The following is a 17945-nucleotide window of genomic DNA, read 5'->3' on the forward strand; positions in this document are numbered from 1 at the left end:
ATTCTTTCTTTCTCTGTGTAAAATATAGTGGGACAGATTATTGTAATTGATAAATGCTGGGTTTTTTTGAATGGACATTAGCCTTGACTGTTACATCAATACAGTGTTTCAAAAATAACTTGGAAATAGCAGAGGCCAAATGGAAATACCCAAGTTTTACTAATAGAATAGACAAATTTTATGAGAAATATATTAAAATGTTATTTACCTTTTTCTCTCTAGAACTTGAGGAATCAAGACAGAAATGCCCACCATGCTGGTATAAATTTGCTAACACTTGCTTGATTTGGGACTGCTGCACTCCCTGGCTGAAAGTCAAACATATTGTAAATTTGATTGTGATGGACCCCTTTGTTGATCTGGCCATTACTATCTGCATTGTTCTAAACACACTGTTTATGGCCATGGAGCACTATCCAATGACAGAACAGTTTAGTGGTGTCCTTTCAGTGGGAAACCTTGTAAGTCTTCTGTGATGTACCATGTATGTCAAATACATTTTTCTTAAATGATACTCGTGTTACCTATGTACATATGTTTAAAAGAAAATGCTGACTAAATATTTAAAAGGCTTGGAATGGTTGAATTTATATTTAAGCTATGCTGAATGCCTTTCTGTTGACATTTGTGTATTTTTCCATTCGTGTTGTGTGGAGATTAATTCTCCTTTGCAGAAGATTTATTAAGTCAAAATGCATTTTCATTTTTAAATCCTTCAAGTTCCCTCATGGAAGATAGTTATAGAAATTAATCTAATGTTTTCTCTTGAATGAATACTTATAAATGGAAGGAACCTTCCCACACCTGTTATGCACCTTATTTGTTCCTCCTGGTGTCCTAGATGTTCAAGGGGATGTAGAGAGGAAAGATCCAGTGAGCACAGAATATTTATTGTGACATAACAGGAGATGGTGAAAATGTGTGACAGTGCTATTTGCAGGCTATCCTGAAGAAGAATAGTTCTGCTCAATGTTGCTTTTTTCTTAACTTTTTTTTTCCTTCTTATAAGCTTATTTTTATCCCTAGAAGAAAAAAGCTGTCCTAAGAGCAAAGATGAGATCTGAGGAGGAAATTGGAGTACTAAAATCAGAAGTGATACAATATATCACTATTTATGTGTGCATATTAGCACACACATGGATAGGAAGCATCCTATTTATCTCTTCCTTGTGAGATAAGCAGGAACTGCATATGTGAGCTTAAATTTGAATTTAATTCCTAACCTAATGTATGAAAATATAGAGAAGGTATTCAGATCCACCATGGATTGCTTACTGAGGATATAACTTTTAAAAAAGTTGATGCTGTTACATTTAAAAATAATAATAATAATTTCTTATTAAAATGGAGTAAGAAACTGTATTTTCCTTGCAGGTGTTTACTGGAATTTTCACAGCAGAAATGTTTCTCAAGATAATTGCCATGGATCCTTACTATTATTTCCAAGAGGGCTGGAATATTTTTGATGGTTTTATTGTGAGTCTTAGTTTAATGGAACTTGGCCTTGCAAATGTAGAAGGATTATCTGTCCTTCGATCATTCCGATTGGTAAATATTCTAATTAATATCTATTTCTATGTTATATTTTTATATTTATGCAGTTATGTCTTTCATTTTTCAGCAGTATATTGTATATTTGGCTGAATCAGAAGTTCCCTGTATAAGAACTTATTAAATACTAAATTGCATACCCACTAGATGGCAAGTATAATGTCTGTTTCTTCTTTAAGACATTGTAAAAATCAATTCTGTTTGCAGTGAGCGTGCTTTAAGAATTACCTTTTTAAATAGTCTTTTAGAGTCTTTTTTAAAATATAGATGAGGGAATAAAGAATGCAAGAGGCACAGACCCTCAGTACGTGTGACTGAAGATAAGTAAAACACTTACTAAATAACTGATTAATTAATAAAAGTTTATTGACAGTTTTAGCTGATAAACTTCCATTAACAGTTTGCTTGCATGGTTAGAAGAAAGTAGTGTTAAGATTTTTCTTGGATAGGGACTTTTCATCAGTAGTAACCTTTCTTCCCTCTTCTTTATCATCTTCTCCCCAGGTATCTCTACTGTGTAACACATTTTCTGTTCCAAAGCCTCTATCTTTCTCCATTATCTCTGTCAGTTATTAAATAGCTCTGTCATGAATGGGAACTTGAAAAGTCTTGGTCTTGCTGAAGGCTAGGCTAGCAGACAATTTAATGTTCAAATGCTCTTTTAAAAAGACATGCACAGTAAGAGAAATGAAACTAAAGTTCCTAGTCATCACCTCCTGCCTTACATAAAGCAAGCCTGAAAATTTTTAAGTAAATTCCCTTTAAAAAGCATGAGGCTTAAATTCATCCCCTTTCTGGTTATCTGTAATCATTATGTTGTATTTTCCTAGAATTCAGTATCTATATTGATTGACTTCTCACTCAGTAATGGAGTTCTGTATTTTGCTTTGAATCTATGTGTATTACTTATGTCTTATTCTATTAAATAGGATTTACATTTAGATTCCTTTGATTGTCTGAATATATGCTATTTCTTTCCAATTGCATTCCTTTTTTTTTCTGTTTCAAGTTGCACTTTGATATAACATTTAGTTTTGTCCACTTTTTTTCAATGTTGTTTGACAAACTTTGACACGTGGTGTTTATTTTCCATGACAGAAAAGTTGTGAGAGACTCTTGCAAGGAACTTCTGAGCCTGTCATTAACAACTCTAGCTTGTTTATCTTTCTAGAAAAACCACTTCTTCCAGCTCTCTGACAATTAAGAAGAAAGATATCTGGGAATGCCTAAGCAGTTATAATCTTGTAGAACTGATCACAACTCACGTGCATTGATTTATTTTTAGTAATATTTCCACAGAATTAACAGAAGTGAAATGAGCATAGAGACAGTATTTTTGGTTTCTCATGAGTTGAATCAGGACTTACCAGTGTTTAGTACTATACAAAGAACTGGTAAGATAAATTTTGTAACTAAAGTTTATAGAAATAGCATGAGACATGCTCTAAACACATCATAATTAGAATATGAGATGTATAGCAATGATTAATTACAGTTAATGATGTGAATAATTGTATACTGCTCTTCTGTTTTGCAGCTTCGAGTTTTCAAGTTGGCAAAATCTTGGCCAACTCTAAATATGCTGATTAAGATTATTGGCAACTCAGTGGGAGCTTTGGGCAATTTGACCCTGGTGCTGGCCATCATTGTGTTCATTTTTGCTGTGGTTGGGATGCAGCTTTTTGGGAAAAGCTACAAGGAATGTGTCTGCAAGATCTCTAGCGACTGCGAACTTCCACGCTGGCACATGCATGACTTTTTCCACTCTTTCTTGATTGTATTCCGAGTGCTGTGTGGAGAATGGATAGAAACGATGTGGGACTGCATGGAGGTTGCAGGCCAAACTATGTGCCTTACTGTCTTCATGATGGTCATGGTGATTGGAAACTTAGTGGTATGTAATCAGTGGAAATTTTTAAAACATGTAAGAATGTATTTCCTGCTTTTCGCAGTTTAGAAATCAGAAATGAAGACTCTAAGAAATCAAGTGATTCATTTGCCCTTTCTGAAAGCCAGGTTCAAGTATACCTTGATAAGCTATGAAAAGTGGGTATTTTTTTTTTTTTTTTTACTTCTTTTAAATCTTTAGTGATTTTGTAACCTCTTCAGTAAGATCATAGCTGAATTATTTTAATATTTCCATTAAAAGGCCTTTAAAAAAATCCAAGTTAGACCATTGTTGCAGCCAGTTAAACTGCCTAGTCTCAAACAGTTATGAGAAATAGTTGGTCATGATAATATTTATATTGCTGGACGGCTTCTTCCAATTTCAGTCTTGTTTCTGAATCAAAATAACGTGGCTGTTCAATTTTTTCTCATAAGTAGTTTAGAAGTCATCAATTATTTCTTTCACTGCTGGCCTTTTAATTACTCCCAAATAGCATTCTAGAGACACAAGTATTAAATAGTATGGAATAGTTCCACTCCGTGTCTTACACACAACATTCCTCATTATATATCCCCAAATGACATTTCAGCACTGGTATTGCTTTCCTGATGCACTCTATATGTCTATTTCTGCAGCACTTCTGCCTTGCTAGCTTTTAACCCTTCTGTATATACTTATGTTTTATTTTTCCTACCCAACATTTCCTACCAACATTTCCAATATTTAATGTATGTCATTAAATGACATACTGGTTTTGAGTAAAAAGCAGCTTGCCCTAGTTATTCCTAATTGTAGTATTTTCTTATTGAGTAGTACCATCACTTCTCTCTTTGATACCATGCAAAAAAATTTATAAATATGTATTAAATTTTATAAATATGCTTTTTCACAGAGATACCAAAATACCGAGTTTAATCAGACTAATTTGAGACTCCTATGTCATACCTTCTAAACATACAGCAAAACTGAACAGAAATAATTGATAAATATTTGTAACTATCGTTTTTAGTGTAGTTTTCACTTATTCTAACATAATTACATATAGCCCAAATTCGTCTGCTGTGTTTGTATTGTGTAATGACAGTATGAAAAAGCTTCCTAAGACCAAGGTATATCTAAGGATTCTTTACCTTGTAGGCAGTTTTCTGGCACAAAACAAAAATGATATGGTACAAGTATTCAGGACAAATGTATATTTTGTTGTATCCTGAATTTAGGAAACTGAAATTATGGTCTTCTGAACTGTAGAAGACTGGAGTCTGCCTACATTCCCCTTGTCTGTGAACACTGCTGAAGAAATAACTTGCATCTCTTGCATACTACATCATGTTATATCCTTTTTCCTTATGGCGTTTTAGAGAGCATACATGCAAGTCTTCCAGTGTGGAGTAGAAAGGAGAAATTCGAGGGTTAAATTTTCACCTATATTGATCAAGATATGTAATTTAAAAATATTTTCAGCAAGTTATAAAAAAATACCAGAGATAAGAGTAGCAAGAATGTGGATTGGATAAAGTGCTTGTTGTGATATATAAATTGTCATATCAAATAACGCTTAGTCAAATTATTTTATGACTTAAAAATAAGAGATTCAAAATATTATATCCTTACTGTCTTTCAGGTACTCAACCTGTTTCTGGCCTTGCTCCTGAGCTCCTTTAGTTCAGACAACCTTGCAGCTACAGATGATGATAATGAGATGAACAATCTCCAGATTGCTGTGGCAAGGATTCAGAAGGGAATAGATTTTGTGAAGAGAAAAGTGCGTGAATTCATCCAAAAAGCCTTTGTTAGAAAGCAGAAAGTTTTAGATGAAATCAAACCTCTTGAAGACCTAAACAACAAAAAAGACAGCTGTATTTCCAACCACACGATAGTAGAAATAGGAAAAAACCTTGCCTACCTTAAAGAAGGGAATGGAACTACCAGTGGCATAGGCAGCAGTGTGGAAAAATATGTTGTTGATGAAAGTGATTACATGTCCTTCATAAACAACCCAAGTCTCACTGTGACAGTACCAATTGCTGTTGGGGAATCTGATTTTGAAAATTTAAATACAGAGGAGTTTAGCAGCGAGTCAGACCTGGAAGAAAGCAAAGAGGTAAGACTACTTCTATCTTAAAAATTCTCTGATTCATGTTAGTTTCCTAAAATTACTAGTGTTGAATAAAAATCTATACTTAATTACTGTACATAAGAGTATGAACACTTGTAAATGTATTTGAGATAAACTGATGTTAAGACTGCAAATTTTGAATGATAGTGCAGTATTGTACTTAGCTTAAAAATCAAGCTAAGATATATATATTTTCAATAATATTTTCTTTTTCCCCCTATTTTATTGTATTTATTCACTAAGAAGAACAAGGACCAATTTAATAGCCTTGGATAACGGAAGTCTTACAAAATGTTGGAAAGAGTTGTGCAAGTTTCTCCATATTTACTTAATCAGTATAGTTATTTGCTTCTTCCTGCTTTCTGGAGAGCTTCCTATCAAATTAATAGTTTATTCTGATGCTTTTAACCTTTTTGATACAATTAAAAAAAAAAAAACACAACCGTTTGGATACATCATATTGCTGCTCTGGACTGACATCATTAGATATGTATCACTAATAACCATCTGACAGTAGCTGAGCTGCTGAAGAAGTGATGTTCTTGCATTGAAAAGTTATAAAGCTTTATTTCTCAGTACAGTATCCTTTCATATATCCACTCACTCTCATTTTTTAAACTTTAACATGTTTGCATCTGTTACCTACTGTGAAAATAATAAAAGGCACCTGTGGCACAACATGGTGCCCAATGGATGACTCCAAGCTAACATTTAGTGAGTAGCAGAGGATGTCAAAGCTTTCATTACTGTTTTAACCCAGTGCTCTGTGCAGTTGTGTATGGTGGAGGCACACCACGTCAACTGTAATTAGTTTGTGCTATGCTCAGTACTAATGCTAGTTCATTCAGGATTAGCATGGGCATTTTTGAACAGTACTGCATGCTGTGATATAGACACAAACAAACAGAAAGATGTTCATAACGGATTTCTTCACATTTGAATGCAAGGATATGAATATGGATAAGATTCTATTAGTTCTTACTCCAAGATTCTTGCACTGTCTGCATCACACATTTAGTCATATTTTTTTGTCTCTCTTCAGACTATTCTTTATTGTTCTTTGAAAAATATTTTTTTACAGATTGTCTGCATTACTGTCTATCTTACTTTTCATAACCATGCATTGCATGTACAACAGAACAGTTCTTTTAGTTTGGCCTTTAGTTATTTTGTGTAATAAAGAGGTTGATTATGGAAAAAGTTCTTGGTCTTCAGTCTAGTATCAAAGATTCCATTCTATCCTGTTTAGGATGAAAAACAGAATCTTTTTCAGGCACCTTATGAGAAATAGGGCTAGCATATTGTTCTGTCATTCCTTTCTCCATTGTTAGCATTTCAAACTTTACTGCTGACTAAGGAACAGCAAATTCCACTTCCAATGTAATTAAATTCTGCCTGACAGTGAGATTTCCTATTATGTTTGCATGTCATAATAATGGCACAGGTTATTTTTCTCTCTTGTAAATCATGTAGTTTCTTGGCACAGGCCTTTACCTTCTGGGTTTTTTTTTTTTTTTTTTTTTTTTGTCTTTCTTATCATCTTCAAGTAGATCTATGATTTTCAGTCTTTTCATTGCTTAACAACTAGTGATATCCAGAGGATGTACTGAAAGTTTGGGAATAAAGGGCCGTAAGTTAAATTTCAGTACTAGGAAATGTAATACTTTGGATTTCTTCATCACAAGAAGAAATATTTATTGCTACCTTAGTGGAGTAACAAATATTAGACTGTATTCTGCAGTGGTTTGTAAAGTTAGCGTAGTATTTCAATCCATTTCAACAGTGATGGTAGACTAAGACATTATTGATAGAATATTCTAAATATTGCAGTTAGAAAGTATGAAGAAGATATTGTTAGTTTATTTTGCAGATATGTTGTAACTGACAGTGACGCTTCAGATGATATTATTGCATGATGGCACTGAAAGAAAATTTTCTGACAGGTGTAGTATTGAGATGTTAACTGCTAAGTCCTGATAGGATCAGAAGCTTGCACTCAGGAAAACATTAGTCTAAACTCCCCTCTCCTCACTTCTGTGCTCTCCCGCCCACATCCTCGTATTAGTAAACCATTATTTAAGGTGTGCTGTAATGCTTTCCCTGCACTTGTTCTTTTTAAGGTTCTGAAGCTGTGTACATAGTAGCTGAAATATTATCAAAATGAATTATAGCTCTGATAATTTTTAATTGACTACTTCTCTGTGAAAAGTAATTTGGAAATGTAGTTGAATTGCACTAATTAAATACTCTCTGTCATTCCAATAACAGGAAGAAGTACTTTAAACATTTTCATTAGTGATTATTAAATTATTTTTATGAAATCTGAAATCTACTTTTGAAAATGTAGGGAAGTATTCTCCATGTTGAATCTGCAACTATTGCACAGAAAATGATCTGTGATTCACTGAGCAAGAAGGAACATGACTTATGGCAGTGCCAGTAAACACTGACATCTGTTTTGAGAAATAAATCTTTCTCTGCTACAAATTCTGTTTTTAAAATTTTAACATCAAATAGTAGATAAAATACTGCAGTTTTTTATCTCAATTCTAATTCCTACTCTTCACTAGATGATTCTTATCAGCTATGTTTTTTGGTGATGAGAAGAATAGAGACGTATTAATTACACAACTAAAGCTCTGGTCATGACATTAGTAAAAGATGACTCTTTTTTTTAAATGAAAAAGTGATAGCAAATGACTTTTTGGTCAAGACCTCATGTTTTTTGTCATGCCATGATGTGCCTTCATGTGCCCTAACGTGCCCTCTCATGTGATCCCATTTATGTGAATCTGCTGTTGCTGACTGTTGATCTGCAGACACCTTATTGCTTACATATGCAAATTAGAGGTGCTCAAGATAGAAATTGGCACCAAACCGCCTTCAGTTAGCAGAATACCTAACTAAAGGCTGCAAGGTCATCTGGCCAGATCCTGATGAGAGAGAGTGTCTGTTTGCTTTTATGCGTGTCTGTATATAAACATGCATACATGTATTCCTTGTGATGTAGGGCAATAAGATGAATTTCTACAGAATAATTATAATTTATTAGCAAGTTTTAATTAAGCGTGTTAACGTTTGGTGAATCATTGTCATAACATACATCTTTTCTAATATTTTGATGAAAATAAAAACTTGCTTATACCCTTCTAGAAACAATACATACAATATTGTATATGCCAGTAGGTATGAATTTACGTTATGAAAAGCTGACCAGAATTTTCTAGAAGATTGCATTTGAAACCTAAAAAGAAATAATTATGAAAACATTGTGTCCATAGGAACTTTACTGGTTGAATACATTGCAATAATGAACACACCCTAAATAAACCATTATCATAAAAGTAGGCTCATTAGCATATATGGGGCATTATGCTGAGACTGTTATCCTGCTCATGAAACTATGTAGACTTGAGACGCCCTGCTGCTTTCCAGCATAAAAGCTATAAATATATTTTTTCATTTTTAGCTTTTTAAGTACTATGGGGATGGTATATGTAGAAAATTTTGAAGTGCATGTATTTTGTGTAATAGTTAGATTTTTATTCTTAGTATAACTTTCAGGCTCACAATTATGGTGTGCAGAATTACAAGGTATTTTTAAATGCCTTAAAGAATGTGATATCTCCTAGTTCTGTTGCAGACATCACAATAGTGTATATTTTACTTTAGGCAGCATTCAGTAATCTAAAAGATACTTAGTGTCTTGTATTCTCACATATATTCATATTATTCTGAACTACTGAAAAGTAAATGTATTGGATCTTTACTCAGCCAATATAATTGTATAAGAATTTCCAGCGCAAAAAAACCCGCAGAGGTGCTGTGTCCTGAACTTCATTTCCTACCATTCTTACTTCTCACAGGAGTAGAACCAAGCTGGATCAGTCAAGAGTGCAGCTCTGGTACTTTTAGTCGAGGCAGAGCATCGTGTCACCAATTTTACACAGGTTACCTAAGCAAATTATACATATATATGTTATATAATCACTTTTTAATGGATATTGACTGGCCTGCATGTTTTTCAGCTAACCTGTCCCATTCATTGCAATAAAGTACAAACATGCACAGCTGCTCTCTGCTGAGCCACAGGACTTGCATCACAGCATGGTCAGGCGAGACTGGCAGCCCCAACATTTCTACGGTTTAGATGCCATACTTTTCATTATATTCTGACTGTATTTGGCAGTGCATGCTATGTACCTTTGCCAATCTTGTTGGTAAAATTTTCAGGATTCTAGTTTTGAAGGGTTTTCTTTCCTTTCATAGGAAGACAGGGTATATAATTCACCAACTTTCTCTTAAGAATCTTAATAAGACCATTTGTAAATTGTGTTGATAATGAAGAGCTGTTAATTGATTTGGAAAACTTTCATAATATTGTATTCTAGATTGTAACGTTGGTAACTTGCAAGCTCATGATAGCCGTCATTATTTTTTTACAAGTTTCCTTAGAAATGCTTTTTTTCAGTAGTCATGTAAGCATTTATTTAGTTTGGAGGTTAATATACACTACTTGAAGCACCATTAAGCATGAAATCATTTAATTTCCACAGTCAAAGCATGTGACCATCATTTGTTTAAAAAAAAAAAAAAAAAAAGCTTATACTAAATGGGTGTTTGGCTGGTCAAACATTCAGAGGTCAGTTCTGCTCTTACTTACACCCACACTTACAAGTGTAGAGGTGCAAAGAGAAAACTGATGACAAAAATCTGACCCAATTCAGTCTTTCCATAGCTCTTTAATTTATGCTTACAAAAGACTACCTCCCCAGACATCTAAAATTGTCTGCCCCGAGAAACTTAAGGTTATTCTTACCTTACGGGTAACAAATACAGCAGTCCAGTGAGTGAGTTGCAGTGTTCGGACCAAAAGGTCTTCAGTTTCAGTATGATTTGTATCTCACATATTAAATGTGATCCTAACATTTATAACACCGTGGTGCAATATAATGTTGCTTTCAGTTTGGTAAAAAAGTAGAGTTAAAATGCACTTATTAAATAGCTTTTTATCTTCTCTTTTGTAATGATAATTTACATGATTAATCATACTTTGATTTACAAATACTCATTATTCAAAATTCTTTCCTACTCTGAAAAATTAAGTCTTTGGTTTGTTTATGAACTGATCACATCCCACTGTCATATTATGTGTCATAGGGAATGATATTAAATTGTGAGATATTGTTTCACCTTGTAGTTAGCTTAATTAATCTTTATAGACAGCAGTTCCATGCTGTTTCAGAAATATCCTTCCACTATTTGTGGAACAACAGGTCTGCTTTTGCAAATATTTGCACTGTTACTTATGATACTTTTGCCTTCACTGAACACCCTTGCAAATATCTTCATTTATCAGTGCTCATGAATGAGTAGGATAAAGTAAATATGAATATCACTACAATTCAGAGAGGACCTGTAATTTAAGGATCATGCTTTTCTGCAGTATTTGCAAAATCAGCACATAATCATTAAGCCTTGATTCACAACGTTCTGGGTTTTCTTGAACTGATGGAGTTATTATGCCTTACTGTATAAGCATTAGAAACAGTGACATCCAAATTCTACTTAGCTATACCAGTGGAACTACAATGATATTTAGCCACCTGGCCATTTTTGTAGGTTATGTAGCTGTACGGGAAACAGACTGTGTACGTTTGAACATCATATTACTATACAAGACAGAGATCATCTCATCTTTATAGTGACATACAAATAGTACAAATAGCAATAAAAACATGTATTTCCCATTATTTAACATTTTCAGAGGTTTGGGAGGAATGGAAATTAATGCAAAGCAAAAATAGAGGTTTCCCTTAATGCCATCTTACTGCTTCTGTCTATTCTGCTCTTTGCTCCTTCTGTCACTTAAATTTTAATTTTAACAGCTATTAGTTGCATTCTGGCCAATCATGAAATTTCAGGCTTCATTAAAAGAGTTTATCTAAGAGCTGTTTAACTTCTCTGTGATAATTATCATGGAAATAAAGAAAGAGATATTAGAAGCTCAAAGTGGCCTGGCTGTAAGTGAAGCAGAATTGTATGATGCTATGGGATGTTGTGAAGGTTCAGAAAGTAATTTATTTCAAAAACTTCCTGACCTAAACTTGGCTGCTGCTTTTTGCAATGCTTCTCTGTTAGGCAAGCTGCTTTCCACTTTTAGTTTCTATCTTGAAAGCTAAACTAAAAACTCTCTCTCATCCTGTACTGTATTGCTGATGAAAGCATGACTGGCAATGCTATTGGTAAGCGTGACATAAAAGATATGTGTAGCTATGATAATCAGTATATCGCTGCTTTTGAACCATGTGTTACTGTCTTCTGTGAAGACACAAAGTAGATTCTGAGTTTTTGAAAAGTAGATTCCTCTGAGAATAATTTCCTTATCATGCTCTCCAGAAAACCTTTTTTTTTTTTTTTTTTTTTTTTTAATAATCTAGCATCATAGTACTCGAAGAGTGTCTAATAGTTGATAAATATCCTATATTCTGAGTGACTAAATACTTTTGAAATCTAGAGGCATGGTATCAAAAAAGGCTCAGAAAGGACTTGCTAGCATTATCAAAGGTAAACTTTGGTATTGATGATTATCTTGTTCTTACAGGTTCATTCTTTTGAAAAGCTGTATACATATGTGGTGTATAGCATTGCCAAAATCCAGTCTTTGTAATGCTGCTGAGCAAAGAAAAGAGTTTACTGGGTGCAAAGGTAACTTTGAGATATGTTCTGGTGAAGAGCTGGGGCATATGCTAAATACCCAACATTTCAGGGTCTGCCACTGAGGACAGCTGATTTTTTTTTTATTGTGTGGACACTGAAATTCCAGTTCAGTGAAATAAAAAGTCTTTTTATGTGCTAAAGCATATGGACAAGACATAATCAACAATAACATGACTTATTCCCAGGTGAGTCTTTATTAAATACATAGAAATCAGTGCAGTGTCCCTTGGTAAGTTGCTCTATAACAGAAGAGAAATTGGCTGTGGAAATATATGATTATTACTGACAACTCTTTTAGGCACACTGACCTCAATTGATTTGGTGAGATCTTAAGATATAATATCATAGAACCTTCAGAGCTGTTTATAATGCATACATTTTTTTATAATTATACAAAATGCTGCATAATGAATTTAGTTTTAAAACAAAAACAAAAAAATAACCATTTATGTTGAAAAAAATAACTGTTTTTCTTCCCTACGTGATACTTAATTATTACTGAATTTATTGAATAATATTTGTAGTCTACTCATTCATCTATTGATCTGTGTGGATTTAAATTCAGGTGTACAAGAACAGCGTGCTAAAGAAATATTGTTACAGCAACAATGGAAGATTTAACAGAATTGTTGGTGGGAAAAGGCATTTTATTGTTGTGTTTCAAATATCAGCTGCTGATTTAATTTAGCATTTTTCTGTTTAGCTTAATTTCTGTGATTATTATTGCAGCTCTTTACAAGAAGCATACCAGATTTTCAATGAGAAGAGGCTTGTAAGATAAAATTCACCATAGATACTGCCCCACAGAAATAAAGATGGCTTTCTGATGTACCTGATAATTGACTGTTCTACTGTCTCATTTTCTAGCTTTTCTTCCTGATCATTTTGATCCCTCCTAATTTTTCATATTGAGTTATGTATTAGTCTTGAGCGTTTTCAATAATAGGAATTCATTATTCCTACTTAAAATTAACATGTTGATTAAGCTTACTGCGTAATATCTGAGTTACTAAATTCTTCCTTTTTCCTGTAAAAGAATGGACAGGACAGTAGGTCCTTCAAATTTATATTTTAAACAGATCATGATTTTTGTTTGCTCTGCTACTACTGCAGCATTCTGCTAAAAATGCTGTCCAGACTGGAATGATGCAAGCAATATTTTAAGAAAAGTTTACAAGGAGATAGTCGCTTCTCAGTTTAAAAGTGATTTATTGTATAGTATTGATAAGCATTAATTTTGATACCATATGTACATTTATTTGGAATGTACCTTGAGTTTACAGTGTTTTTGCCCTTTTCTCAAACTGATGATTGACTTCCACTTATTTTTATATGCTGTGGTCCTTAATTACGGAATAAGTATTTATCCCATACTTTCCATCTTCACCATTGTAGAGGCAGTATTCCATAATGACCAAACTGCCATGTGTTGCCTGCAGGTTTGAATTAGATTGCAATGGGAGACTTTTAAATGCTAATCTGCAAAAAAAGTGTGCATCCATGCATGTACTTAAAAAAAATAAACTTACAGATGCTATATGCTTATGCACAGACTTAAGACATGAATATGTAAACGTTTCAAAGAAATGAAAAGGGTGTGGATATCGCTGCAATTACCTGCATAATATACCATACAATAAATGTTTTGGTTTGCTTTGTCTTCCTTCTCTAAAATGTGGTCTATGAGTGTACCATGGTACACAGAAATCATAGTTAAGCCTATGTCAAAATCATGATATATTGTCAAGTGTCTTTTGATAAATTCAGAATGAGTAAGAAACAATTTTTTCTTTGATTAAAGAATGTACTGAATCTGGGTGGCAGCGTAAAATTACCTTAAAGTTTTACATTCTGTATTCACATACTATTACTGTATACATTTCCTTTACAAAACCTTTAGAAGTTAGAGCTTCTTGAACATGTTTTAAAGGAATAATGCCTCTAACTTAAGTTTTAACTGTCAGCAAACATGTCTTTAATGTTTCCGTGGATCTTACCTCTGTCTAATATTATTTCCCCACAGAATGTATTTTAACTCTGCTTACATCATTCCCTTTAAAAATTAGCTACTTATCAGTGCAGCCATTTTACTGATGTTATACTTCACATAGTGATAACATTAGAAGAGTCATAGAATGCCATGATCAAACTACTTTTACTTATTATAGTACTCATATTTGTCTGTTGCCAACACAATATCATGGTGTGAAAGAGAAGATTTGGATTATCAGTATGATTAATTGGTTCAGTATTGTATTATAACAGTATTGTTTTTAAAGCATTTGTTTTCACTTGAATCCTCCAAAAGTTTTTTTTTGTTGTTTTATAGTTACTGGACATGTATGTGTACTGTAACAAAGTAATAAGTAGTTTCAAAGTGCACAATAAAATCAGAAAATGCATTGGCAATAGAGAATGCAAAATAACAGCTACTGCTCTTAAATTAATGTGATGCTCTTTTAGAAATAGAAATTTATCCTGTACAATTCATAATATGTGTTTTCATGTCAATGATAATTAAAAGTTAATATTCCAACTTTTTAGATTATACAGTTTTGATAGAATAACATTTACTTGGGACATGAAAATACATCTATACAGCTTGTTCTTGGTTTGGTCATGACTTTGGAAAAGTTATTTGTATTAACACAAACTATATGAAGTGTGATCTAAAATGCAGCCACACGATTGGAATAATAAAGCAGTACAAACTGTGGAAGGCACCCATTCCTAACTTATAGGAATTTTTTTTAAGATTTCTTGTATGTGGCTCAGAATAGTAGTCTAATTATTTCAGCAATTCCTTATATGAAAACATGAAAATATTTCATTGAGGGGGAATACATAATACAATTTTTCTAATCTTGTGACCTCACCTGTAGTAGAGCAATTTGGCATTATATATTGTATATCAAAATTATTATTTTAATTTCAGAGCATGAAATACATGCAAAATATTTTGATATGCATTTCAAACATTAATGTCTATTCAAAATAATTTAAATTTGAAAAAATAATGGTATATGTGGGTTTTAATTCACAGAAATTAAATGCCTCCAGTTCATCAGAAGGTAGCACAGTTGATATTGGACTACCTCCAGAAGGAGAGCAGCCAGAAGTAGAACCTGAAGAATCTCTGGAACCTGAGGCTTGTTTTACAGAAGGTAGGAAAAGCAAAATATATTCACATGATAAGGTCTAATTTTGTTGGTGTGGGCTGGGTTCTATTCTCAGTTAAAATCAATAAGCTGACTTGTGATTACAATTATATTTTTTTTTGTATGAGTATCTCCTTCATAGGTGCTGTTGTAGTGCTCCCTTTCTCCTTGATAGATATTATAAAAGCTACAGAACTTCTATTTCAAATATTGAAAGTAAGGCCCTCAAATATTCAGAAAGATACTTATTTGCAGCCATCTATTGCAGTAATTCTGAAATGAGCCAAATTGCTTTTGTTCATCTGTAATTCCTAATAAATATTAGCCTTTTTTTTGACATCTCAATTTATTATCACACTTAGGCTGTGTGCGAAGATTCAAGTGCTGTCAAGTCAGTGTAGAAGATGGGAAAGGGAAAATCTGGTGGAATCTTAGGAAAACATGCTATAAGATTGTTGAACACAACTGGTTTGAGACCTTCATTGTCTTCATGATTCTCCTCAGCAGTGGTGCGCTGGTAAGTTAAGATGGAACAACTATGTCTATTTTAGCAAGCATTTGGAGTTACAATTCATTTTTATAGCTACAGTAAACATCAGAATTTGATATCCAATTCAGTGATGTTCTAATGCCAATGTATTTGAACAAATATTTGGCATATGTTGTGGTGAACTTGTAAGTTTTCTCTCAGGCTATGAAAGAAATTGTTAGATGAGTTAAAAATGTAGCTACTGTTCATGAGAATAAGAAATCAGCTACATGAGTCTGGTGCTCACATCTCCATATTCTTTTTATATACTAGTAACTCTTTTTTCTCAGAAGAGATGCATAGAGTATGATTTGATTGCAGAGCTAGGAAGATATGAACAGCAACTTGAATTGCAAAATGAGATGTAAGGTATGATAATGATTCAATCAGGTTTTTTTTGCCAAATTGACCTTAAATCAGGTACACTGAGTAAGTAGAGAAGCAATTAGTCTCATAGCAGGAGCAAAATACAGTGCACTTGCTACACTTGCATTTCAGGTTGCAGTGATTCACTGTTGATGTAGATCTTTCCTTTTGAAATTTCTGTTTAGAATTGCTTTGTGGGTTGTGCGTATAGTTCGGGTTCAATTACTCATTTCTCAAAATTATATATCACAAGGCATTATTAAATTTCTAATGTAATATGAATAATTTTGATATAAAGTTTTGATACAAAGTTGGAACTGTCAAAGGGAAATCCTTATGCCAATAAGCTATTGCTATTCATGGAAACGAATGAAAATGTGATTTGGAGAATAGTATTACAGTAAGTTTCATGAACCATTGTCCAGCTCAGCTGAAAGATGAGTACTACAGTGTTATGAAGACTATGGTATTAAGTGAAAGGATTTTGGTAAGAATTTTGGTAAGAATATGTGGCTAATCATCACGTATATCTTTTCAACTCAAATACTCTGTTGGGTACTATATCCTGCATTTCAAATTAGGAAGTCATTTAATTATATCCTCAAAAATCTTTTTCACAGGCATTTGAAGATATATACATAGAACAACGTAAAACTATCAAGACCATGCTGGAATATGCTGACAAAGTTTTTACTTACATCTTCATTCTGGAAATGCTTTTAAAATGGGTGGCTTATGGCTTTCAAACCTATTTCACTAATGCATGGTGCTGGCTGGACTTCCTGATTGTTGATGTATGTATTCTTTTCCATATCATGTACCACAAGCTCTAAAAATCACAGGATTACGTGTTCAGATAAACATACTGCTCTAGCCAAAGGAAGTTCTGTTTTAAAATTGCTGTTGTGATTTGCTTTATAATTCTGTTTGGAAAAGAAAAATTATACAGATGTACTTCTTATTCTAGATATTTTTTTTCTGATATTCTGTAGTTTTATGAAGTTATTGAGCTTTATTGAAAGTATGCTTTTTTGGTAATTCTGCTGTATGGAATGGATGTTGCTGATCTTCATGAGTTTTAACTCTATGTGGAATTTGAGTATTTGAAAGCAATTGATTTGAAAGTTTCTAACTTTCTACTGCTTTAGTGTGTATCCTATCACTTAGTGTGATGAAAGAAAAATACTGCTAGGAACTCTCAGTACTACTCAGTACTTTTGTGCTTTTAACTGTATCACACATGCAACCTTAAAGAGTCACTTAGAGAGCTATAGCTGAGCTCCCTTGAAATGGGTACTCCAGAGATTTTCAAAATGCTGCACCACCAAGCAGATCACATTTTCTGAAGGACCTAGTACACAGAGTATTGTAATTTCAAGTCTTAACTGCCAAACAGTGTATGCATATTACTGGGTAGCAAAAAATGGAAGACTACAGATCTTTAGCCATGTAGCAGACATCCATTTCCCTTCCATCCTCAATATCCTGACTACATCTGTCTGTGCTAAAAGGGCATCACTCAGTTCTGCATGTGAAATTCCCATAGAATGCAAGGTAAGAGCGTGTCTTGACTCTCTTGTTCACTTGTTCTGATCAGCAGCAGAATTCTGTAGAAAC

General features: G+C 33.4%; 1 protein-coding gene across 9 annotated transcripts in view; it reads left to right on the plus strand.

The window, feature by feature from the left end:
- LOC122181706 (sodium channel protein type 2 subunit alpha) overlaps positions 1–17945 on the plus strand; it is a 53187-nt gene that overhangs the window by 21006 nt on the left and 14236 nt on the right. For all 9 annotated transcript variants that reach the window (XM_042874347.1, XM_042874349.1, XM_042874355.1 and 6 more), the window contains 7 exons: positions 223–461; positions 1375–1548; positions 3089–3445; positions 5061–5540; positions 15319–15439; positions 15796–15950; positions 16949–17122. In XM_042874347.1, coding sequence (XP_042730281.1) covers positions 223–461; positions 1375–1548; positions 3089–3445; positions 5061–5540; positions 15319–15439; positions 15796–15950; positions 16949–17122 — 1700 coding nt within the window. The remainder of the gene's footprint in view (positions 1–222; positions 462–1374; positions 1549–3088; positions 3446–5060; positions 5541–15318; positions 15440–15795; positions 15951–16948; positions 17123–17945) is intronic.

The sequence above is a fragment of the Lagopus leucura genome, unplaced genomic scaffold (genome assembly GCF_019238085.1).
Source record: "Lagopus leucura isolate 7727_CA_CO unplaced genomic scaffold, USGS_WTPT01 Super-Scaffold_100012, whole genome shotgun sequence".
NCBI classification, from domain to species: Eukaryota; Metazoa; Chordata; class Aves; order Galliformes; family Phasianidae; genus Lagopus; species Lagopus leucura.